Source organism: Parus major, chromosome 6 (genome assembly GCF_001522545.3).
Source record: "Parus major isolate Abel chromosome 6, Parus_major1.1, whole genome shotgun sequence".
Lineage (NCBI taxonomy): Eukaryota > Metazoa > Chordata > Aves > Passeriformes > Paridae > Parus > Parus major.
The window spans coordinates 8,478,813-8,503,805 of NC_031775.1; the positions used below are offsets into that span (position 1 = coordinate 8,478,813).

The 24,993-nt window shown below is 41.9% G+C and overlaps 1 protein-coding gene across 1 annotated transcript in view; it reads right to left on the reverse strand.

Annotated features, from left to right (window-relative positions):
• Positions 1-802: 802 nt before the first annotated feature.
• NRG3 (neuregulin 3) overlaps positions 803-24,993 on the reverse strand; it is a gene marked incomplete at its 5' end in the record, with an annotated part of 360,517 nt that continues 336,326 nt past the window's right edge. Inside the window, one exon of the mRNA XM_015632454.2 lies at positions 803-21,402. Within this exon, the coding sequence (XP_015487940.1) occupies positions 20,895-21,402 (508 nt within the window). The remainder of the gene's footprint in view (positions 21,403-24,993) is intronic.

Genomic DNA, 24,993 nt, shown 5'->3' on the forward strand with positions numbered 1-24,993 from the left:
TTCCAAGAACATTATTTTGGGATGATTTTTGTTGGGTATCTGTGGAAATGCAATTTTAAAGTACACATGTACTTTAAAAACTCATTGTGGTTTAGTGCATCTGTTCTTTGAAGTCCAAAAACTCGATGCTTTAAATCATTCTGCTCACAAACCGAGTGTTGTGCTGCTCCCAACAGTGCCTGGAGTTTGTGTGTGGTTTCACCAGATTACACCAAGTAATTGTGAGGTCTGGGGCACACCAGGCACCTCAAGGGTCTGCCTGGGCAGCAGGAGCACCACCAGTGCTGACCCAAAACAGATCCCTCACTCCTGCCAGCGTGCAAGAGAACTGCTTTATTTCCTTTGGTCTGTTAATGAAATAGAGCTACATGGTTTATTAGTGCCCACTGGGGGGATCTTTCTCAAGGCAAGCAGCCTCCATTTGATCAGACAGATTTCTGCTTGATTCTCTGCCTGTCAGGAGCCTCAAAACTTATGTTTGGGCATGTTGGCTTCTGTATCCCTGCCTTTGCAAATGCTTCCCTTGGGCTTTGTGGAATTTGCCTTAGAAGACATTGCTCCAGCCAGTTTCTCTTCAAACAGTTTCACATCACCTTTAAGAGCTCACACGTGGGCTGGAATCACTGAAACACTCAAGCAGAGTGGCCCTGAGAAATAAGTGAGGGTGGGCAGAAGGAGGAGGTCTGGCCAAACCAATAAGCCTCTTTTCTTAAAGGATACCAGAAGGCAGAGACTGTTTGTGGTAACACAGAAGGAAATCAAGGTATTTCTGCTCTCCAATTCATTTATTCAATTTGTTAGGATTAAGTTTTACAAGTGTCTGCAGGCACTAACAATAAACATGGGTTTGTCAAACACTAACTTGTAGCAGTCCAATTTCCACCCCAAACAGAAGAGACCTTGCAGGCAGGAAAACCCCAGCAGAATACGTGCTTTGATTATAATAAAGACTTTTGATACTCTGCTATAACACAGAAAACACGGGCTAATGAAACCACTGAGAAATGAAGGCTGAATGGTAAAACAGTGCTTTGCAATTATCAAGTTTTCATTTTTTAACTGGGGGAGACACTGGCTGAAGTCTTCCTTGGTGGAAGGGAGCAAGGTGGCTCCAGAAAAAAGCACCTGAGTAGAGAGATCTGTAACAGTCCTCAAATACTCACAGACTTACAAAGTAGATAATGGAAAACTTCTCTGCATGTCAAAGGAGAAGAAACCAAGTTAAGTCTTGCAGCAAAAGCATCAAAGGGTTAGAGTATGAAGCGAGTAGAAGGAGCTGTCCAGGGGAATTGCACAAGTTTTGGAGAGTTTGACAAGCACCTGTCCAAAGTCCTGCTTTTACTTTGGCTTCCTATTGTCCCTTTTCAGCCCTATTTCCTGAAGCTGCAGCACAGACTTCTTTCCTTAACCTAAGAAAGGGTGACTTCAAGTATGAGTCATGCTCAAAGTGACCGAAACCAGATCACTTCTCAGCATCTTGTCAGTCCTTAACTAAACAATTCTAATTTGGCAGAATAATGTTTCAATGTCTTTGGGACTCCTATTTCACACACACACACACAAATTATTTTTATTACAGTCAACAATAGATTTGCTCTCAAAGGTTTCAGTGAATTTACCATCTACAAAATCACCCCTGTTAAAAATGCAGTATCTCTTTCCACAGCAACCTACATAAGTAAATACTCTTATTCTTTAAGCAGGTGGACAAGAGAGAACATGCATGAACTTCCTGAAATTCTGCAGTGTTTGTGGGAGCTTAATATGTGGCTACTGTATTAACAGGCTGAGACACATCACTTGTGTCTGATACAGCACTTGTTTACGATTCTCACTTCAGCTATTTGCACTGGTGCTCAAACTCCCTGGGCTGATGTCCTGTAGAACATGCTAGGGAATAGCTAGTCCCCCTCCATCTGCCCATTTTGACCACAAAATTAGATCACTTAAAACAAGGGTAATGATGAAATCTAGAAAGAAGCATGTGTGGACAATATGAATCAAGCAGAAGCAGAGGAGTTCAGCAATTCTCATTATAGCAAAAAAGTGAGTTCTTTCTTTAGGTACAAACACAGCACCAAACCACGCTCTCTCTCTGCTCAAAAAGCTGTTTGCTGTACCTCAGAAATCTGCCCTGCACTTGTCCTTCTCAATCTTACCCACGACCACTAATTTGGTGACTGCACTGCTGCAGAAATAACAAATGGGATTAGGATCTACCTTCCTCTGTGGGAAGCTCCCTCCACATCAGTCTTTCAGCAGACACTGGTTCCCATGCAGAAGGCCCAGGGCTCTGTGGAGCCCAGCTCTGGGCTGAGGAGAGGCTGGTGTGGCTGCTGGCAGAGCTGGGAGCTGCTGCCAGGGCACACACAGGATTATTTACTGCTGACAAAGCACTGGGACCCATCAGATGTGCTTCACTGCTGCTTGTGGCACTCCTGCAGTCTGCTGCCACAGTTATCTGCTACGTTGAGAAGGTTTGATTGTCCTCCTGCGTGGGAACAGAAGCCTGGGCTGCTCATTTCAGGACACAGAGGCAGGCACAGGGGTCTGCCAAGCCTGGCTGCCATCCCCCTGCAGCCCATCCTCTGCAGCTCGTCTCTCCTCTCTCCAGAAAGTCACAGGTGCTGCTGCTTCAGCAATTGCCAAGCACACAGACACTCCAAAACACTCTCTCAGAACAATGGTGCCGCCACAAAAAGCCTGTTAAAGGTACCAAATGCTCTTTCTGAGCCTCATGGATAGCAGCACCCCGGTGGAAGGAGGGGCATCTCTTAAAGCCCACCTGCAGGGTCTGAAACAAAGGCAAGCAAGAGAGACAGAGTATCAGTAATGAGGAGTAATAGAAATGAAATTCCAATATGTGTTTTGAAACAGCAGCCACAGCAGGAGTTCTCCTTTGATGCTAAAGCATATCAGCCCAAAGAATAAAATGGAAACTTGTTTCGGTCTCTCCTACACATGTAAGCAATAAGAAGGCTGATTCAGGCAGAGCTCTGCTGCAGCAGCTGCTGTGGCAGCAGGGGCAGGACAGGAGCCAGGTGCACAGGGAGCCAGCATTGCTGCCACGCTGCCCTCAGCAGCCCTGCTCACTCAGAGGGCACACAGGAGGGGAGACAGCACAACTCTGTGCACCAAAGAGAGGACCTGAGCTAGTGCAGGAAGCCTGATGAAATCCCCTCTGCTAACTTCAGGCTGCAAAATGTCATCTCCATGTACCCTGTGATGGCACAGAGTGCTGCTTTGATTTGGAGGAGCTCTTCTCAATCCAGAAATATATTTTAACAGCTGGCAAGCCACTTGTGTGAATCTGAAGAACCCAATACTCTGGGAAATGTCCCACTAATAATGAGAACAAGTATTGAGACTTCAGCAACCAACACATATGGCTCCAAAGAGCCAGAAAAGCCCTGGAAGACTTGGTACTGGGAAGATGCCATCACAGCTGGGGAAATGCCTTTCACAGACAGATGATCAGGATTGACACCAGTGTTCCTGCCCCACAGAGGAAAGAGAATACAGCTGTTAAATCAGTGCATGTCTTGGTCTCAGGGGGTCTCCCACATCTTTCCAGATGACAAGAACCTGCTTTTCAATATGAGAAATAAGGTAGGGGAGCCATTTCTTATCCTCCTGTCCAAGAACCCTTCTAACCCCTTAATCTTTGCTTTCCCCACAGCCACAAAACTCTCCTTTCCACATCACTTTCAGTCCTGACTGTCACAAAGCACAGTTTTTAAGACAAAGATAAATAAAAGGTTGTCTTTAGTTTCAAATTAATGTTGTCCCATGCATTCTGAAACTCAATTGGAATTCTGTGTCCCTCCACAGTGTTTTGTGTGTTGCTGAGGGCCCTCCTTGTTACTTGTGGTTGCTGCTTCCTTGGGACTGCTGGGGCTGGGAATGATTTCCTTTCCCATGGTGGTTATTGCAAAATGACAAAAAATATCCTTGGCTTCCTTTCTCCAGTCTCCACCTGGATACAGATGAGGTGTAGCACTAGTCTTTGTCAAAAATCACCACACTTGGATTACAAATCTTCAAGTCTCACTCACATTCAGCTGAGAGCTGCTTGATTTTCCCCCATGTGCAGGGAAGTGTTTTAGGAAAATGTTTATTTAGGTTTTGCTATAATAATCTCAGGCCAACTGCTAACCCCCATCAAGAATCCAAGGCAAAACCTGAATTATTTGAGTAATTAGATATCAATTCCTTCAAAACTGATAAAACTGCTAGTACCTCTGCCTTTGATCAAGTTCCCAATTCTTTGCTAGCATTGTGAAGTTAAAAATAAGACTTTTTTTGGTGGGGCAGAGGGAAGAAAAAAAAGAAAATAACCTGAAAACTAAAGCAAGAGGACTGCTTCCCTAATCAGGCATAATTTATCTTCAGTTTGACAGAAGGCACACCCACCCAAAGTCTCTGGCTGGATGGATTCACTACCGCTACAGGTAACTTCTTGTATTGTTTCTGGTTATTTTAGTTGCTTTTTATTTTTCTGCTCCTGAATCCTTCTTAAGACTTCACTACTTGTATCATAAATGGCCTATTATAGAGTACTTAAGAGAAAAATTCCGTATTCCCCCTTTACCTACCCCAAATACCCTAACCCTAATATGCTAACCATGAATCCTGTTCCTTATTATCTTCTTATTCCAGACAGAAGTTTACACATTGATTTCCAAACTGACTCTCATTTTGGTAATCTTGCCCAATACTGCTTTTTTTTTTTGCAGAGCACAAATCAAACACTGGTCCACTCCACCATACATTGTTTGGGATTTTACATTGTCTAGATGCATTTTTATTTTCCTTCAGAAACCTCCAATTCTTTCTTTTAGATTTCATTTTTAAAACTGTGTTTAAATTGTTTCTTAGGTTTTACAATCATGGATAAACTAATCACCAACTATCAGACTTCTGCACTCTCTGCTTTTATCACCAAATTTCATGCAAATACTTACGTATTTGTAACACAAAATAGTAATTATTTTGAATTACACAAAGTTTAATCTAAGGAAAAATCCAGATACTCTCCAGCAAAATACAGCAGAAGCAGCAGGGCAGATCATGCAGAGGCAGTGTCAGGGACCTCTGACATCTTTCTAATGAGCAGCTCCAGCATTAGTAGAAAGACCACATCCAGCTCTTGCTAATCAGTTGCTAAAGTAATGATGGTTTCAATCACCCTGATGAAGTTGATGACAATGATTAAGCTGGCTACTTAAAATGTCTTCTTGATTAAAGTGATATTTAATCCATAAATCATGAATTTCACTCCTGTTTGGTTTCATGATGCATCTTTCATGAAACTCAGGTGAGAACTTTTCATCTCTGGTGACAAACCCCTTTGAGTTCTCCCCATTTAATTTCACAGGAATGGATTGAAGGAGGCTTTGCCCACCTAAGAAATCAGGTGTTAGACAATCAGCAAGGATTCAGCTAACACCTCTTCTTGCACACAACAGCAGCCCAACAGTTTTAGGCCTCTAAACACAAGAAGGAGAAATTCAGCCTCTGGCATTGTGAATTTTGGACCCTAGGTAGTCTCAGACTTCAAACATACCGTATATCATAACCTTATTTTTCCATCATCTTCAAATAGATAAAGTATTTCAAGCACACAAAAGAAATCTAACAAATGCTGATAGTGAACACTTCCTCTCAAACACGCATGTGATTACCTCAGTGATAATCTAGGGGGGGAAAAAAGGAATACTGTTATGTTGGAGTATCCACAGATCTGATAGTGCTGCTTGAAATTCTCCCTGTGCACTGTTACTCCTTCTCAGGATTTGTAAGACATTAGGAGAAGCAGTGTATTTCATCAGAAGAGTGCTAAACTGAAAGGTTTCAAGTAAAACTGGTGTTGTAATTACTTCAGGTCACTGTAGCCATATAAAAATAGTAACTTACTGAGAAAAGGAATTAATAGCCCAGTACAGTAGTATAATTAGTGATAGCTTTCTAAGAAAGGTTAATCCATTTAATTCATTGAGAGAAAAAGCTCTGTGCTAGAAAATTTAAACTACATTGGCTTAATTAACTGGATAGGAATAAGAAGTTAATTTGATGTGAAACCAGAAGTTATGTATCTATACCTTGCTGGTCTACATTTACAGTAAAATTATCACCAATCAACTTATAAGCACTGTTCAATTCAAACTAAGAAATCTTCCAGAGCAAGGCATACCCTACAGAGTTTGGGTCAAGAAGCCTGTGGTAAAATACAGGCTGCTATGAGAAGAAAAGCACCAGATTTCCTGAAGACTTGGCCAAACCCAGAACTATCTTTTTATTTTAAAGAAAGAAAATCCTGAATAGCTGTCATAGCTGTTATTCCTGGTATAAATCCCAACCCAGAATAGCAGCTCTGTTTTTAGAACAGCAGCAACCTATCAAGCATGACATAGAGAAAGAACTGGAGCAGGAGATGCCATAGGAGAAGCCCTGAGAAGGGCAACTGGCAACTTCATGTAGGACATTGAAGAGAAAAGCAGGGGACACACTGCAGCTGTAGGGATTTGTGTTATCTGTTGGGGGGAAAACCATATTTCCTCTATTCCCATCAGCCAGGTTCCCTGCACTGGAACATGTTCTGAAATTAGAGAAGTAATGGGAAGAGACTGTTACAAGAGAGAGACTCGGAGTGCAGCATGACAGGCACGTGTGTGCCTGCAGCACCAGTGTGACGGGAGGACCAGCACCACCCCAGGCTACAGGAACTAGTTTTAAGTTAGTTCCTAAAACTCAGTCCCTTAGCCTTCTCTGGCTTGACCTCAAGAGTAAAAAAGAAAAACAAGTAAAATAACTAATCTCTCAAACTAAAGAGCCTTTTTTTTTTTTTTCTCTTCCCTCCTCTAGTTTCTTTGATTCTTGAAAAATAAATCAGCTCTGCAGGAAAACACCACCTTTCCATTGTATTATTCAGTGTACTTCATCCATCATTCCCAGCCCAAGCCACCTGTCTGAAGAGTTAGGAAGTACAGGTGTGGGTCAAGAACACTCAGGCACCACTAATCACAGCCTTCACCTGCAAATAGTCCCTCTCTGTTTTTTTCTCTCAGGTGATTATGCTGAGTTAAATTTATATTTGGAGCCACCTCTTTTTCTGGTAGATAATTATCAAGAAGTCTTGTTCTCAGAGTAGATTCTCTCAGTAGTTCTGCAACCAGCTCCCCTTTACTGACCTGGAACTGTCCATCTGGCTTATACCCATCTGAATATGGAGCAGGTTCACAGGTTTTGTTCCCCAGGTCTTTGGCACATGGATATCCCAAAATATGTCTTCATCTTGAGACCCACCCTTTCCCCAGGCCTTGCCTTCCTTCAGTTCCTCTGCTATCCACTGCCAGAGGCTCCCAAAATGCCAGCCTCTTCTTTGTATCTCAGTAAATCTTATCGTAACAATGCTTACAAATAACAAAGAGAAAAGCACAAAGAGGGCAAACCCAGGATTTTGTGAGTGGTTGCTCTTTTGCTGCCTGCCCAACTCTGATTTCATCTCTCACTATACTGAAGGAGAAAAAGTAAAAAGAAACAAGCTCTTTGACTTGACTTAAGGTTTAAAAACCATCCAGGACCTACAGACATAAGTGCACTATTTTAAGCAGTATTAAATTGGTAGCAAACACTATTTTGGGGAGGAGCACATGAACTAAATTAGTTTCACCATCTTTGCAGAAACATTTTGCAAGTAAGCAAGCACTTCACTGTGACCTGCTTGTGCAAGTCCTGGAAATAAAACATACTTACAAGTAAGAGTTATTCTTATTTTGCATAGTACCAATAACATTTCTATAAGCATTTTGCTAGTAAGTAACTGCAGAGCTTCCCATTAGCAGCATGCATAACTTGAACTATAGCTTGAGAAGTAAACATTTTTAACAACTTGCTATGGATCTGTGAAGGGTATTAAAAAGGTTGAACAGATTTGAATTGAATTAAATTGAATTAAAAACATTTAACAGGAAACTTTTTGTTTTGCAGATGACAGCCTTAGCAAAGTGGTTTCAGGTATTAGGATACAGCTCATCACAAGGCATTCCTGATGCTGTGTGATACCTGCTGCAGCCTTGCTTCAGAAAGCATTCTTAATTAATGTGTTTTTGGCAAAGACAATACCATAAGAACATAAAATTCTAAGTAAGTATCAAACATGACTCTTAACAGGAATTCTGGGAGCTTCTCTCATCATTCTTATTTGTTATATTACAAGTTGAACCCTTGAAAGTTCACAGAGTTCCTTTGCAACCAGGATGTTTTATGGGATAGTTGGAGAGCAGGCAGTGTCTATCATGGCATAAACTCTAAATAAGCTTCATATTTTTCCATTCTGCAAAGGAGCAGACAAAAATCTTACCCTTGTGTTTAGGAGAAATCTAAGGAGATTTTCTCTTAGCAGGCATGGAGATTTTCAAATCACCCATAGCTCTAAATAGCATAAATATCTTAATCCCTGCTCAGTCTAATAAACCAAGTTAGTACACCACAGAATAAATAAAATACCTACTCTAGGAAATATTCAGCACAAAACAAAGGGAGAAAAATAAACAAACCCAAATGCCTTTAAAAAATCACATTTATGAAAAAGCCTCCTACCACAACCATACCTCCAGAGCTGCCTCCTCCCAGCAGGACAGGCCCCTTCTGGTGCAGGCACACCAGGAGAAGAAGATGGGGAGACAAAGGTTGTCCTCAGGGGTTCCAGCTGTGACTGCAAACCAGGTGAACAGCTCAGCCCAACACAGGTGTGGGCTGCCCCTGGGTGGGAGCTTTATCTGGGGCAGCATTATACAACCACCCAAATCTGCCCTAGGCAAAAGGGAAAACCTTCTTCTTAACCCAGGGGACTTCAGCATCAAACTCACTCAAGTGCCTTTGCCTCAAGGGTATGAGGTGCCTGGAAGAGCAGCTTTGAAAGTAAAATTCCTTTTTTTTTTTTTTCTGTTTTGTAACATCAGTGTGCTCAGAAGCACTTGGACTAACACTGCTCATGTAAGGCAGATTGCACACAAAAATCATGCAGAAGCAGAAGCCAAGTATCAGATCCAGAGAGCTATTCTGAACCACACAGAAAAATAAAAGGAAAAGCCAACAGAAAAAGCCCAAGTGCAGCAGGAACATGGGGATCTGCAAGACAGCATTCAGGAGTGATGGGGGAGCAGAACTGAGCTGGAGGGGAGCTGGGGAGCACCCACAGCCCTGCACCTGCCTTCCCTTGCCTGGGTTCAGGAAGCTCAGCTCACCGTGGGCAGAGCTGATGGTGTCAGGGACCCACAGAGCCTCGGGACTGAGGGGTCCCTGGCATCAGACATTTTGGAAGCACTCAAGCAGAGAGGCTCCTTGAGATTTGGATGATGAAGAAGCTCATCATGGAGCGGTTCAACACATACTTCTGGGGATGTGCTTGAAAACATGATGCAGGGCACAAGGGGAAGGGAGGGACATCCCTGCAGAGTGGCATGTGAGGCAGTGAGGAGGGGTGGGTACTGTGGAGGGGTGGGCACTGTATCCACTGTGGCAGCCCCTGGCTGGTTGTGGGTGTGTGACACTGAAATTCTGCCCCGTCCCCTTGGCTGATGCTGTGACACCTTCACTGTGCTCAGGTAAGAGCCATTTTGCAAAGAACCTGTGCTTTAATTTTTTTGTTGTTGTTGGGGCTCCAGAATGAAAGATGTTGCCATCTCTGCCTCTCTTCTCGGCTGATCCTCCTGGCAAATGTGTTATTTTGGCTAGTTCGGCCTTTCTACCTGGTTCATTCAGCCCAACGCTAACAGGGTTGCAGGTAAGACTGGAAGGCCTGACTTCAGCAGCAGAAAGCCTGGGTTTTCCTCTGTGTGCTGAGATGTCAGAGATCCCTGCACATTGTTCTCCCCAACTCCAGCCCCCACTGCTCCTCCCACCAGAGGGGCTGAATGAAGAGAGCTGGTGTCTTCAGACGGGCCAGTCTCAACTCCCTTTGTGGCTTTGAGAACGGGTGAAACCTCTCCTTGGAGCGAGAGCTGGCTGGAGACAGCAGGAACACACCACTTGAGCAGCAGAGAAAGACTGAATTCAGGAACGCTATAAAACTAATTTGTGTTGCTAAATAGAAAAATGAATACTCTGTTCAGCTTCTCTCACACATATGGTAAACCAGCCTGGGTGAGGGGAGTACAAAAACGAGTCAAAATACAGATTGATTCTGAAATAAGTTCTTTTTTTATCCTTTAGAACCATGGACAGGAATGTACAGCTCCACAAAAATGGAGGCCAAACATATCGAACCAAAACATTTCCTGGGATTCTGCGTGACAGTTTTTCTAAGGATATTTCCTTTCAACCACACTCAGTCTGAAAGCAGCTTCCATTTGCAGTTGAAGTAATTGTGGTACACATTGCACACTCCTTGGAACACAATCTTTGTCATAGGCACTATGATTATTTTTCTTCTCTTTTTATTTGTTTTTACTGGTGAAAAAATAAACACAGGTGAAAATGAACACCTTTTTTCCCCCCTACTTCAATGTGTTGACTATGTGATTAAGTGGATATTTTCTGCAGCTATTTAGATGAATCAACTTTAAGTTGGAGCATTCATTTCTGTGATCTAAAAGAAAGTTTGTGTATGTAGCTTTACATATATATATATATATATATATATATACTCAGAAGTCCCAAATCCAACTCAAGTGTTTATCAGTGATTTTATTGACAACAAAATCCATTTTGTTGAAATCAAATAGTTGTCTTATTTCAGTGAATGGTTCAAGACTTTCGGCTGCAAAAGGGTTTTCACAAGACTCGCCCTATGCATTGAGAACACTGACTTTATGTTCACATTAGGTGCTGTTTCAGGCATATCTACAGATCAGTTTTAAGGTAAACATAATTTTATGTGAAACAGAAAAAAATCTAGTGACCAATAAAGGAAAGCATGAAATCAGGTATAACTTTAGAATAGAAGTTCATCTATATAAATGAAAAGCCTGATTGATTCTACTTGCTAAGTGCTGAGCAAAAAATCTGAGATAATGGATTTGTGACCATTAAGATTAGTACTGGGAACCAATCATTCCACTTTTATTTCTGGACATCTTAATGTCTTTGTTGACTAAATAGGGAGGACTGAAGAACTATTTAACCAGTAAATCAGGCACATGATTTGCAAAGGCAACTCTTCCCTTGCAGTTATTCCAACTATCCCAGCTGGATATTCACAGTGAACAAACCACGTTTCCATCACCTCTGTTCCATTTTTAAGTGCTTTTAGTGTAGGGATTTGCTCCAGGCCTCATCAGCAGCCAGTGAGCGAGGAGCGCAGGGCTCTGCCTGGTCTTCTCTCAGCTAATTAAGGAAGACAGGCAATGTGCTGGTGCCCAGATCCTACCCACAAGGATGGAAAGTTGCCCATGAGCTACAGCACCTTCCTAGAGCACAGCCGTTCCCACAGTGATGAGTTCTCTTTGCTCTCTGAAGCCACCTAGAGACAGCTTTAAATTAATGGAAATGCAAAGCTACTCCACTGCTTACCAGAGAAACTGAAACGAAAAGCAGCAATCTGTATGAGGTTAGACAGGAGCCTTATTTAAAAGGACTGTGATTTCCAGGGGGTTTTTCCAAGTTGCCCAAAAGCTTGGGAGAGTTTTTCATTTTTAGCATCAGACGCCTCCCCTACTGTAAACCTATTCCCTGCCTGAGGAAGGATCTGAGCTTGTGGGATGCTCCCTCAGCACCCAACCAGTGCCTGCAAGGCTTCAGGAGGGGCTGGCTTGTCCTGCTTGCCAGAAGGTGATGTGGGACATGGTGCAGCCCCCATGGCCCTGGCCAGGGGGTGTCACTGCTGCCAGCCTCACAGAAACACCCATCAGGCAAATGAAACTGATGGAAGTTAAAGAGAGTGGCAAATGCTGTCCTGAGCATCGTAAAAGTCTGCCCAAGATATTGCAAACCACAGACAACTTAAAACAGTTTATATATGTCACAGCCTGCAAATAAGTGTGACCAAACCATACAGAGTCATTTTAGCATCACCTGTCTGTGCAAATACTAATGGAATCAGCTGAAAAGGTTTTTGGTAATTAGCCCTTACCTATGCTAGTGTCCCTTCTGCACAGAAGGCAGAGCATATCTCCTGCCTCAGCTTTACTTAATGTTTTAGATGTTTTCAGGAAAAAGGGCTGTTGGAAGAAAGAGGGTTTCTTGGGAAGAGGGAGAGATTGGACAAGAAAGCACATGGACAAACCCTGTTCAGAATAACTCTGCTCCCCCCACAGGCAGCTTGGACATTGAGAGATCTCTCCTGACCTGCTTTGGAAAAAAACCCACCATTGTTACCTGAAGTGAAAATGCAGACAAGCTGAATTTGCCTTCATGCCTCTCTATATAGCATCCAGAGAAGCAGCATGGAAATTACATATAAGAGATAGCTTTGTTGAATAAAATTGATAATGTGAACAATCAGCCTGATCATGCCAAGATCTGAATGCATACAATTGCTGCAGAACAAGCATGGAGAGTTTTGCTTGTGCTGTTTGTTCCCTGTGAGGATGGGGAGGCCCTGGCACAGGCTGCCCCATCCCTGGAAGGTTTCAAGCTCAGGTTGGATGGGGTTGGAGTAACCTGATCTATTGTAAAGTGTCCCTGCCCTTGGCAAGGGGAATGGAAATAGGTACCTTTTAAGGTGTCTTCCAAAGCAAACTATTCTGTGGTATATACATGATTTTGGACTGCAAGAGCCAGCTCTGATGTGCAGAATTGGAGTCAGAGCTGCAGCTGAGTGACCACAACTCTGGCAAAGACAGATCAGCAATGACAACTTTAAGACTTTGGAAGCAGCTTCACCTCTGCAATAATCAAGGAGAATATACAGTGATGTAAAAAAAAAAATGAGGTTAGTTGGAATCAAACTGCTTCAACGATGCTCTGAACTTACCCTGATGGGCAGAGACATTTCTGCTTAAATTGCCCCAGCTCAGGTGGTGGGAACTAATGAATTAGGTCAAACCATGGGCCACAGCCTCAGAAATTGTAAATCAGCACTGCTGCTGGCACTCCATATAACCTGGCAATACCTGGGAGAATCCAGCCCATCAATTTTTAGCTCATATTATTTCATTTTGATTTAATGAGAGAAGCCTTCACAGAAGTCAGTGCTGACACCTGCCTTTTGGCACAGTGACTGGTGGAGGAGCTCAGACACCCTGTGGGTCACTTTTGGAAAGCAGCAGAGGTTAGCACTGCACCTGGGGTTTATTACAGGCAGCTCAGCTGCTGAGCCACCACAAATATCCTCTTCTGGGAGCCTTCACATTAACTGTGCTTGCAGTGAAACAGCTGCCACTTGTGCAACACCAGAGTCTGGCCTGGAAGTTTTATGTAGTCCAAATTTCTTATTTACCTTTACAACCCAAAGTTATCATTGATGCAGACAAAATATCCAGCTGTCTGTGGGCAATTTGAATGAACTAACTTGAATGTGGTTAGCATAATTCAGGTCAGAAGGTCATCTAGTCCAACAGCCCTGCAACAAGCTGGGACACCTTCAACAAGATAGGAGAGAAACATAAAACACAGATCTCAGCCATCCCCTATTATCATTATGTAAAATAAAGATTCATTGTTTAGGCTTCCAACACCTACTTTAAAAAATAGTTAATGTAAAATACTAAAATTTAATGTAAAAAAATAATGTAATGAAGTAACATAAAAATAGTTATCATGTATTTCAATGGTTTAAAAAAACTGCAGAAGAAATTTTACTTTTTTTTTCTTGGAAGTCTCTGCTTCCTAAATTCAGCATTTCAAAAGACTGCAGAATTTGGAAATCCCTAACTTAAAAAAACAAACTAGTGCTGATGACCACAGTTTCACTGAAATGAGAAAGATCTGAGGAAGAAACAAAAGGCAAGTTTCTCAGATGACACGATCTGGCCTGACACAAAATCCATCCTTCCTCACCGAAGGAAGAAACTCCCTACCCTATTCTCCAGTTGTTCCCAGTGTGTATTCCTGGGGTGCTGATGCTTGAACCACCTGCTGCTTTTCCCTATCAAGAGCAGTGGAAGTCTAAGCTATTTTTTGAACACTGAAGTTCAGCAGATGGCTCCAGTCTTAATAGCAATTGGTTAAATTGTTGATAAAAACCAAACTATGTCAAGTATTCAAGTATCTCCTTTCTTAATATTCATTTATTCTTTCCTGGATGAGATCAGAGATAATCTAAAGCAAGAGAGTTTAACTTGAGTCAGAAAGTCAAAGTGAAGCCTGTATTGTGTTTCTGTCCTGCTTATGCTGAGGTATGCAAAGCATAGGAGTGAATTTCATGTTATGAAAGAATCATCTTACTGAAAGCAAGGGAAACTCCAAGCCTGGGTTTCCTGAGAAAAGACATATGACTTATAAACCAGCCTCACTGAGTCTTCTTCATGTCCCTGATGCACCTTGATAACCTTCAACTGTGTATTTCAGAGAAGGCAAGGAACTATTTTTTATTTTAGAATATTAATTATTAGTAGTATTCTTTTATATTCCTCTATTTTTTTTGTATTTTTTTTTTTTTGTTTCCAAATATTTACACAACTGGGAGCTTTTGTGCCATATTCCTTCAAAGCAAGACATACATTTTAAAATATTATTTGCCATATAACTCTTAATTTTATGGACTTTGGTGTTACTTTTATTACATAATTTAATGTGATGCAGATTAGAGACCTTAACCTTTGGAGACATTTTGGTAGTCAGAGGCAGAAAGTTGCATCTGATGCTAGAGCTCAGGACATTGCAGATGACTTGTGGTCTTTGGTACACTAGAAGAGGTCTGGTCTGTAATCTCACAGTGCTCCCCAGTGCTGGCAGGGAGAATTCAGAGTGTGGCTGGCTCACAGCCTGGACATGTTGATAGTGGCACACATGAAGGAAGGGCAGGAAAGTGCCTTGCAGCACGGGCTGCATAAATCCCTCTTCAAGGAAGAGATTTCCTGTCAGGTCAAACCCAAGCAGACAAATGTTAAGTGCATTAAATTGTTTAAGGCCTTGAATTTATTCAGGGTCCCAAATGTCAGGCTGATACTCTTGATTCTGAGGGCAAGGTAAAAGTGAAGGTGAATAAAGAAGCTGAATGGTTACAAATTCAGTGAATTCAGTGAATTCAGGTAGACCAAAGCAGGCATGGACAATACAGAAGTGGCTCTTGCAATGCAGGGAATAAGGGCAGGGGCACATCAGTGAGTGCCATCACTACAGACCATGGCACCCCTCAAGAAATGAAAAATTATAAATTGCATGTAGTCTCCTGATGGTGTGGAGAGAATGTATTATTAAAAGCTATGGTACAATGACAGGATTTCCATGCTGCTGACATACATTTTATCCTATGGTTTATTTACATACTTCAGTCACAGTAACCCTTCTCCGTTATAGCTGTAAAATACTATATATCATTCCTTATATTAAAAAAAATAGAATTATAGTTGGTCTTGCTGGCTTTTTATTATTTGTCTGGGAAACCTTGCACAAGAACAGCCTCATGGGGTATTAGAAAATCACTCCTTGTTTACAGGAGTGTTGATCAAAGAGGAAACTGCTAAATCTTTTCAAGCAAGGAAGAGTCAGTGCAGGCTGTCAGTGAGGTGTGAGCACTCTGTCTCTGAAGCACTGTAAACAGTGCTTTAATAGCACAGAACCAAAACATAATTAGATTTGTTCCAAGGGATTGGGCAAGCAGGAAAAAATTGGAGATTTCTGCCCCTTTTCCTTTAATCAAACACTACCACTGTGGTCATTAATAAATTCAGATAATTTACCTTTCCTAGCAGGTAAACAAATTTACTGGTTTTTACTATTGAGATGAAAGCACTCTTATCCCCTGCAGCAGACAGTGGATGACTGTTTCCTCCTCAACTGTGGCTTTTCTAGTTCTGGGCTACAGTGATGACTTTCCACTTTCTCTAGAACATTCTGTATTTCTTCCAAGAGACTATCAATTCCCACAGCACAATCCTCTGATTGCCATGGAATAAAAATGTAAAAAAAACCCCAAAACCCAAACAGAAGTCTACTTTATTAGTAATTTTACTGCTGTTGTAGCTTTTTCATTCTATGTCATGTTTGAACTTTGCTATGGAAAACACAGAATTCCTGTCTGATTTGAAAGTGCTAAGCCTAAAACTGAAAACTTGGTGTTAGCTGTTTTCCTGTAAGTAGACATCAAAACAAAGGAAGCACAACCTTGCAGCAATAATGCAGTACAAAACCCAAAAAAGTTTGTATCACTTTATATTTTCAGCAAGATAAATATTATTCTATGAATAATTTAAAAATAAAATTTAGATAAAATCTTGATCTCTTTAAGGAAATATAGCATTGCAGCTTTTGGACCACAAAAGAGGAGACTTTATGAATATGTGTCAGACAATACAGATAATGGGTTCAATGACCTGTTAGGCTGCTGAAATAAAATTTTAAAAAAATTAAATCACAGAAGCTGAAAAATCTATACTAAATATTTACTTTTTCCCAATCTCCTTGAAGATAAACATTTTAAATTCATGGCAAGATAATAAATCACTTTATAAGCTCATTGTTTTCCCAAGGGGTAAAGAGTGTACAGGGAAATTTCATTTTACTGAAAGGCAATTGATATTAATACCACTTTCAAACCCAGTTTTTATTCCAGGTCTGCTCCTTCAAGCTTCAAATTTATTTACTGCAGGCAGGACTCTTTCAGAGTTCTTCTTTGGTAGTAATTTTAAGAATTTCTTATAAGAGTAAGAAACGTTCAAGTAATGTCCAAAAGGAGACTACAGGAACCTGGGGACAAACTGGGAAAAGGAATCCAGATTTTCTCCCTGCTTACATGAGAAGCAGATATGAATTAACTGCTAACATTTCAATTTGGGAGCATACTGAGCACATGCTTGGTCATAAGCACATGCCATCAACTCGTGTTTTTTTCCAGAATGTAAAGGTGAAGGACACTGCTGCATGGCTTTGGGATCAGCCACACTGCTGCTAGAGCCTGGCCAAGGATGCTCAGCCCGGTTCCAGATGGACCTGGACCCAATCCCTGGCCAAGGAGCCTCACACTGTGCTTTGCTGAGAGTGTTGTCGCTCTGCTGGGATGCTCAGAGGCAAAATAAATCAGAGTAGCAGTGCTCACGTCACACGGGAGACCGCTAGGCTTTGTGACCCCACACTGGACACCAGGCAGCAGGGATCTGGGATGTGATCCTCTCTTCATGTACACTGTCATTGCTGCACTGACTACACCACCTGACAGCGTGGCCAGGCACCAAAGGCATTCTGAAGAGCTCTTGTTCCACAGAACCCTCTGTTGATCTAAACAACAAAAAAATTACAGTGTTCCAGCTCTGGGCCTTGGGGTACTGAAGAGTTTTTCAATGGTAAACACCATGAAACATGCCCATACTTACCTACATTTCCTATTTCAAATGCTGGGATTGTTCTACTGGCTTTTATTTTTTTTTTAGGGCTATTTTGGATTGTTTTTGAAGAAATTCTAAAGAGAAATAAATTTTTAAAAAAGATCAGGATATACACCTCTCACAATTCTCCACGGTGTTGTGCTGGAGACACAGGCTTTCTCTCTGCTCAGTTCAGAGAAAGTTCAATTTATTTAGTCAGCTGCTCTCACAGTCTGTTCGAATGCAATGCTACGTGTGTAAATTTTCACACCAGACTACACCTGGAACTTCATAGGTCAGATAACACTTTTAATTATGATCCACGTAAACAACTGAGTTCAGAGCCTCTTCTAGGGGGATTACAGACTGTCTCCAAGGCTGGGAACAGGTGTACTTTTAGCAATGAATTGCATTTCTCAATGACTTGCATCACTTCCAATCCACGAGTTCAGTGGGACCAGAAGAAAAGCAAAATTTGGCCTACCATGTTGGCTGTTTCAGTACGGCTTTCATTCGGATGCTTTACACAATTAATTGTCAGACCTCAGAGAAAATGTTGCCCCATTCACTGTAAAACAGGAAGGTCCACAGAGGAAAACAGTTGCATCAGAAAACCACACAAACAACATTAGGACTGCCTAGTTGGATGTTTTCAACCCTTTTTGTTTTCCTCTGCAAATAATGACAGTTTCAACAAGATCTGAAGCGATGCTCTGAACAAATAATACACTAGTCTGTCATTGGTTAATATTAACGTCTCTCTATTCAAACATGCTGAGAACTGAATAGAACAGTTAACATATAACAGTCACACATCCTTTGCTGAGTACAAGATCGTATCTCTAACATGAACCAAAGATATCCTCACCATTTCAGATCTTCAGCTACCATTCAGTAAAACATTTCATTCTCTTTAAATACATTGCTCGTCTCCTCTTTCTGGGTCTTTTGGGGGTGCTGCATGAACACATTCTCTCCCTAAAGGCATTGCTTATGACATGGTTCTTTCTTCAACTGAAATCTTGCTGTGTGCTCCCATTATGTTGCCAGAGGTGAATTTGCAGATTGGGGAAGATCTGAATTGAAAAGATTTGATTTTTAAGCATCAGTCTGAGCAGGATTCTGCATTGTATTGCAGAGAGACCATCTCAACGAAATGAATGGTGAACAATTCATTAACTGTGATCACCATTTGAAAATTGTTAAAACAGAGCTTTATATAGTACCCACTTTTCATATAATATGAAAATTCAGGTATGCTCACAGGGCTTATGGGCAGAGGCAAGCTCCCTTTGTTCACGTCCTGAGACAGGGGGGTGCAAATGGTGCTGACTGAAAACTCAAATGATGGTAGGGGAGCAAAGCTGAGCCCCAGCCAATGCACCCTGCACCTCAGAGGGTTTATCTGGTTTATCTGGGGCCATACCCACCACAGTCACCTCAGCTCATGCACAGTGAGGCTGTGCCCACCACCACATGTGGCAGGAAAACGTCAGGGTGAGTCCAAACCCCACGGGCATCCCACATCACTGCTACCACAAAAGCTCTGTGTCTTTGCAGAAGGGAGTCTGAACAGCTCACACTCCGTCCTGGGGCATAAAACAATAGTTTGCCCTCAAATATGTTTCTGTTGAAAACACACAGCAAAGATTGCAGCCATAGAAAATTCTGTAAACAGGATAATTTCCTCAAGTTTATCTTTAAAAGAACCCCCCAAACCACAAAATCAACCCAAAATAAGACTTGCTGAATGAAGACTGTCAATAATAATTTTTTTTACTGCCTTAACAAAAAAAAAATAAAAATGACATACACCTTCAGCATTTCTTTTCCAAATTTACTTGACAAAGGTTAAGATATTGCTTTATTCTGACTCAACATACAACAGCACTGTGTGATTGATTGTGCTATTTTGGGAAGTCTTGAGACTTGTGAACTAGAAAGTCTGGGGCACATTAATAAATCTAACAATTATTTTGCTTCAAAGGAATATTTAAATACATTCTGTATATACTCTATTTTTTAATTATTATTTTTAATCAATCTCCTGGCACTAACCAGGGAAGGCTATTTAGCAATTATTTATTAGAGTTGATTTTGTCCCCCTGAGAATAAGCAGATATTTTAACACTAATAAACCCAATAAGGTGTGTCACTGAACCCAATTCATTGCAAAATTTGCACATTTTGTTACAATTTATGGAGGGGGGGAAGAGGGACTCAAAAGAAAGCTAATGCAAAAAGGGCTTATAATGTGATTAGGAGATGGCAACATCCTCTCTAAGGCCTTGATCCCCTGCAGGGAGTGACTTGGTGGAAACCATCTGCTCTTAGAAAGCTCCACTGGAGTCAGATCTCTGCATGCCTGTGGGTCTGCCCATACTGAACCATCTGCAGGGTTGAAGCTTTAAAGTTCACAAGCCTAAGCCATAGTTAATTAAAGTGACTGGAGAACTGAATGCAGGAACAAATTAGGCAGCGTGGACACTTACTGGCTGGATTTTGATCATACTGGATCTCCCTGACTCTTCTCTGAACAAGCCATAATAAAAAAAATAAGTTTAAAAAAAATACACACACACTGAGAAGTGCTCCTTGAGAGCTTACAAATGCCTTTAAAGTGTAAAAGTTTAGAAATGTTGAGGGGCGCTAACGAACAACAGTTTATGTTTCCACTTAAAAAATCCAAACCAGAAACCAAAACCAAACCTGTTGTAATAGACATCTCTACATTTTCTCTTGCTCTTCCTCACTCTCCACCAAGGCAGCTCTGATAGGCAAAGCTCAGAAGAGGGAGCAGCTGTGGGCTCCTGACCACTGAATCTCTGTAGACCCCAACCCTGCTCCCACTCTTGGCCAATCCCAAAGCTCATAAATGATTCCACTGACTTTCCTGGGGTGACTGACACATCAAATTAAGGTTGAGAGTCAAGCAGCTGCTCAATTCAGGGGCATTGTCACCATTCCACAGCAGGTACCAGAGCTCAGAAGTACGTGTCTGTGTGCCTGTTTCTGTGGCGTAAACCAGGAATCGAGAGCAGAGGGGGAGAGGGGACTGGATCTGTGTTGGGCTCACAGGACATGCTCCCCAGGCTCTGAATCCCTGCCCAGCAGCTCACTGCAGTGCTGCCCTGAAACCAGAAATGCATCTTAGAACGGTACTTGGCCTTTACTGAAAAAGAGATGCATAGCCTAAGCCTTCGGACAGCCGAACAGGACTGCAGTAAAATCCTCTGTAACTGAAACTGTGTAATCCTGCCTAGAAAGCATCTAAAAGCACGCTTCATCCCTCCTGGAACATTTCCCTTAAAAAAATATTTTGTTAAAAAACACTATGATATGAGGGCGATTGACTATTTGGTTTCTTCTAAGTAGATGCTCTTAAATTAATGCATATAAATAATTTGTATTTAACTTCCTCCCTTCCTGTTTAGCAAAGCGTCGAATGCACAGACCTCTCGTTTCCCCTCCCACAACCCCCACACGGAGTCACTTGGTCAATACCGAGTCTCTTTGCGTTTCACTTTTTAAGACAAACTGTGCCTCTCGCTCTGCCTTGGCCACGGGGCTCATGGGCAGGAAGGCCGTGTTCTCGCTCGCACCGCTCTCCGCCTCCACGCTCGCCAGCTCAAAGTCCTCCAACCGCCGCGCGTCCGTCAGGATCCGGATCTGCTCCTGCACAGTTTCTAGCAATATTTTCACTTCGTGTTGTTCTGCTATTAGACAATTACTGACTGGGGAACTCACATTGACAAGTTCAGCAGAATAGGAGTTTTTGCACCATTTGATGCCTGTTACTTCAGGAACATTTTGCATCTGCATGCAGGCTTCGTCCAAGCCCACAGACGGGATGATGGGAACGGAGTTGGCCCTTGAAGAGGAATAGCCAACCAAGTCCTTCTGATCCACGTTATTAAAATATGGGGTTGTCTCTCTTGAAGGCAGTTGCATATTTATTGAAGTATTCTGAGGAGTTTTTAAACCACTGGATGAATACCTGGAAAGAGTAAAGAAGAGTTCTTGTTGTACAGCAAGTGGTGAGATGTGACCAGAAGCGGGGACACTGTGTGAGGTTCAGTGAACTGTGCCGAAGAGACACACACCATTTTCTCCTGAAATACAAGAGCACTTGGCCGTGGTGGGGCCCTGGGGAAAACAACAGGCTCTGGAGACTGGTTTTGATTCTCAGATCTGCCAGTGGCAAAGCACTGCTTTTTTCTCAGTCTCATTTCGCCCACCACGATATGAGAATAATGGAAATTGCTTTTTAAAACATTTCAGATACAGTTACAATGTATTATTAATTTTCTTCGAAAATAAATTTGGAATTCTATTGCTACGTTTGTGATTGGGGAAAGGACTGATATTTTCTTCAATGTCAGAACTCTCAAAGTCATATGGTTGTTTCAGGAAAACACTTTAAAAAGGTGCAGATAAAAAGAACATTAAACAATCATAGCTGTGTAGTCTTTATTTACATAAGAATGATTGTCTGTACTCCCCTTCAAACAAACAAAGCATCTAAGTGCAGTGTACCTCTGGAAAAAAATCCTTTTTCAATAGCCCATACTCATAAAGTTGGCCTGATTTGTTTTATTAGATTTCATCTGGAAAGAGAGCTAATATATAGGACTTGAGCAAATGTCTGTGTTCTCTTGATACTGCAATACCATTTAAAAAAAAAAATCCTTTATCCTCCTCTAACACATTATAACATGATTTTATTGATTGTGTGGCAACTTTGTGAATTTTTATCAACATTTCCATTTTGTTTCAAAGCCAAACTCTGCTTTGTTTATAAAAAATACTTTAAAAAAAAACAGAAATGGAAAGTGCAATAAATATAAAATAAACAATGGCTAAAAAAAACCAAAGAAAAAAAAGATGTTTCCCATCAGAAATTAGATGTTAGAAATTAGTACTTCTAGAAATATGGTGCTCTAGGAGTTACTGTATTACCAGTCATGATTGCTATGGACCACAGACATCACCTCAGTACCAGAACATAATTTATTTATAATCAGCTTATCACTATTTAATAAGGCAAGGTAATGGTGAATCTAATATGTTTTATCCATGGACAAGGAGAGCAACATTTAGATCTGGTGTGGAAGCGCTGACTTGAAGGGTATAATTCCAAAAGTTCCTTAAGCCTGCTGGCCCTCACTAGGAATATCCTTCTATTCACATGTGCCTCCTGCTCTTTGGCATCAGCAGAGAAAGAGCTAAGGAAGAGAAACTGAATCACGTGAAACTGCTGTAGTCCAGTATTGGCACAAACAGTGATTCACTAGGAAGGCTTCCTCTGGCCCCATGTTCCTGGCGAGGTGTCAGGCAGGAGGGAGCAGGAGACAACTTCAGGCTCGTTTCCAGCAGAGTGCCACTGACCTGTAATTAGCTCGTGTGTGGTGGCCCTGGGTTAGTCCAAGTGCTGCACACAGCCCCTGCCCAGGTGGAGCTCCGCACGGCACAGCACCGCTGCCATCCCCAGGAGGAGCAGCTGGGAGCTCTGTGCTGAGGGAAGGGCTGGGAACTCTGCTGCTGGGTGGGGGAAAGAGATACTGCTTTGGGAAGTGGCACCCAGGGGAATAATAGAGCAAGCAGCTTTTTGGGATGTGTGCTAGGACTTCCTGTCCGTGCTCTACAGCTGCAGCTGTTTTACATCTGAGGCTCAGCCTTGGCTGAGTGCACTGGCACTGTGCTCAGACACACCCATAGCCATTCCTGGGGGGCTCCCTACACCAGCTCTCAGGACTCTGGATGAATGAAATACTGGTCAGGGGTATTATTCCTGAGGGAGGACAATTAAAAAAATAAATGAAAACAAAACAGTGCAGACCTTTGGGTTGTGCCCATTCTTGTTTCCTTTGCTTATATATAATTGTTCAAACGACTATAGCTGGAGAGATCGCATCAGTTGCATTAGTCCCTTTTTTGGTAATTCAGGCCCTAAATATATTCTGGGCTGCACCCTGAAAACAAAGGGAGTGAATGTTTTTAATGAATTTCACATGCAATGTAGGTATTATATGGATGATATATAAGCAAAAACAGGAAAAGACTGAATTAAAATGGGTTTGGTGAGAAAACAGTAATATTTGCCAGTTCCACAATAGAGATTCAATTATTCTTGGTATTTTGAAAAGTAGCTGTCAGCAGCAGTGACATGTAATGAAATGCCTGGCGTATTTCCATAATATTTTTTGAAATACAGATAGACATACCAATTTTATGCCAGAATTACATGTTTCTGCCCCATGCTCACAGGGCTTTCAGAGGATGACTGAGGTTCAATTAAAGAGCATACACTGTGTGCAACAGGTGAGGTATTAAACTAGAAGGGATATTATATCTAAACCATGTGAGACTTGGCTTTTAGTTAATTACAAACTGATCCATGCTTCTGTGTGTGACACCAGACTGCTGCTGTTTTCAATAGACTGAGACTTAGAGCTATAATTGCAGAACCTTAATTACATTTTCCTATAATTAACTTTCCCAGAACCACAGTTCCTCCAAAGAAATATATCTGGGTTTTTATCTGAAAAATTATTTTGTCTGAATAAATTAATTCACGTGCATGTGTTTCAAAGTGCAGCTCTCTCTCCACCCTCTTCCTAAAACCAAGCAACAAGAGCAAACATTTATAAATATTCAATAGTAATTATGTTATACAGTGTGTAGGAGTCTAAATTAAAGAATGAAACTGAAAGAAGCACAATAATTTTATTGCCCCCATTAAAAATGCACATCAAAGAGAGACAGAAGGGACTGAAACTGTAAATATGAAATGGGTTTTACGCAGCACAGTCCCAGCAGCTTTGCTGTAAGCCCTGTGGCTAAAGGTGCGCAGTGTACAAGGCTGACAAGGTCCATTAGGACGGATGGGAATGATTGCAGGGGCTCTGGCAGGCTTTGGGGCAGCCCTGGAAGCGCTTACACTGATAGACACACACCCCCATCCACACCTGGAGAGCTGACTGTGCCTCAGCCAGGCTGCTGGAGGATGAAGTTCAGAATGCACAGAATCAGGGAGACAAAGCACTTTGATTTGTGCATCCCCATAGGGAAAGATGGAGGTGAAAAAGGAGAAGAAAGGAAGTAGTGTGACTTCTGCAGGGGACAAGAGAAATTTTTGTCTGGGCTGGAAATCTGATGAGAACACCAACACTGTGAAACCAGCAGATATTCAGAGGGTGAACATCCTTTAATGCACAAAATATGGATGAAGTGCTTGAGTGGATTGAGGCCAGAAGGGGGCCCAGTCTGGTCCCAGTATCAAATTCTGCAGAACTGCAAATTTAAAATACAGGCCAGTACAAGCTGATACTTGTAAAACCACACAGTGATCTCCTAGACAGGAGTAAATACAATTACCCACAGCTTTGCTGTTTTGTACCTCACTCCTCAGCCTGGGAGGAGGCTGTGGCACTTCCCAGAGCCTGCATCATATAACCCTGCCAGCCTGCTCCTTTCTGCAAGGGTGACAATTTCAGTAGGAAATTTTCACCAGGAATTCTATGCACATATCACACAAATGAACAACAGTATATTTACTGCAAGAGGAAATAAACAGTTTTTTCCTCAG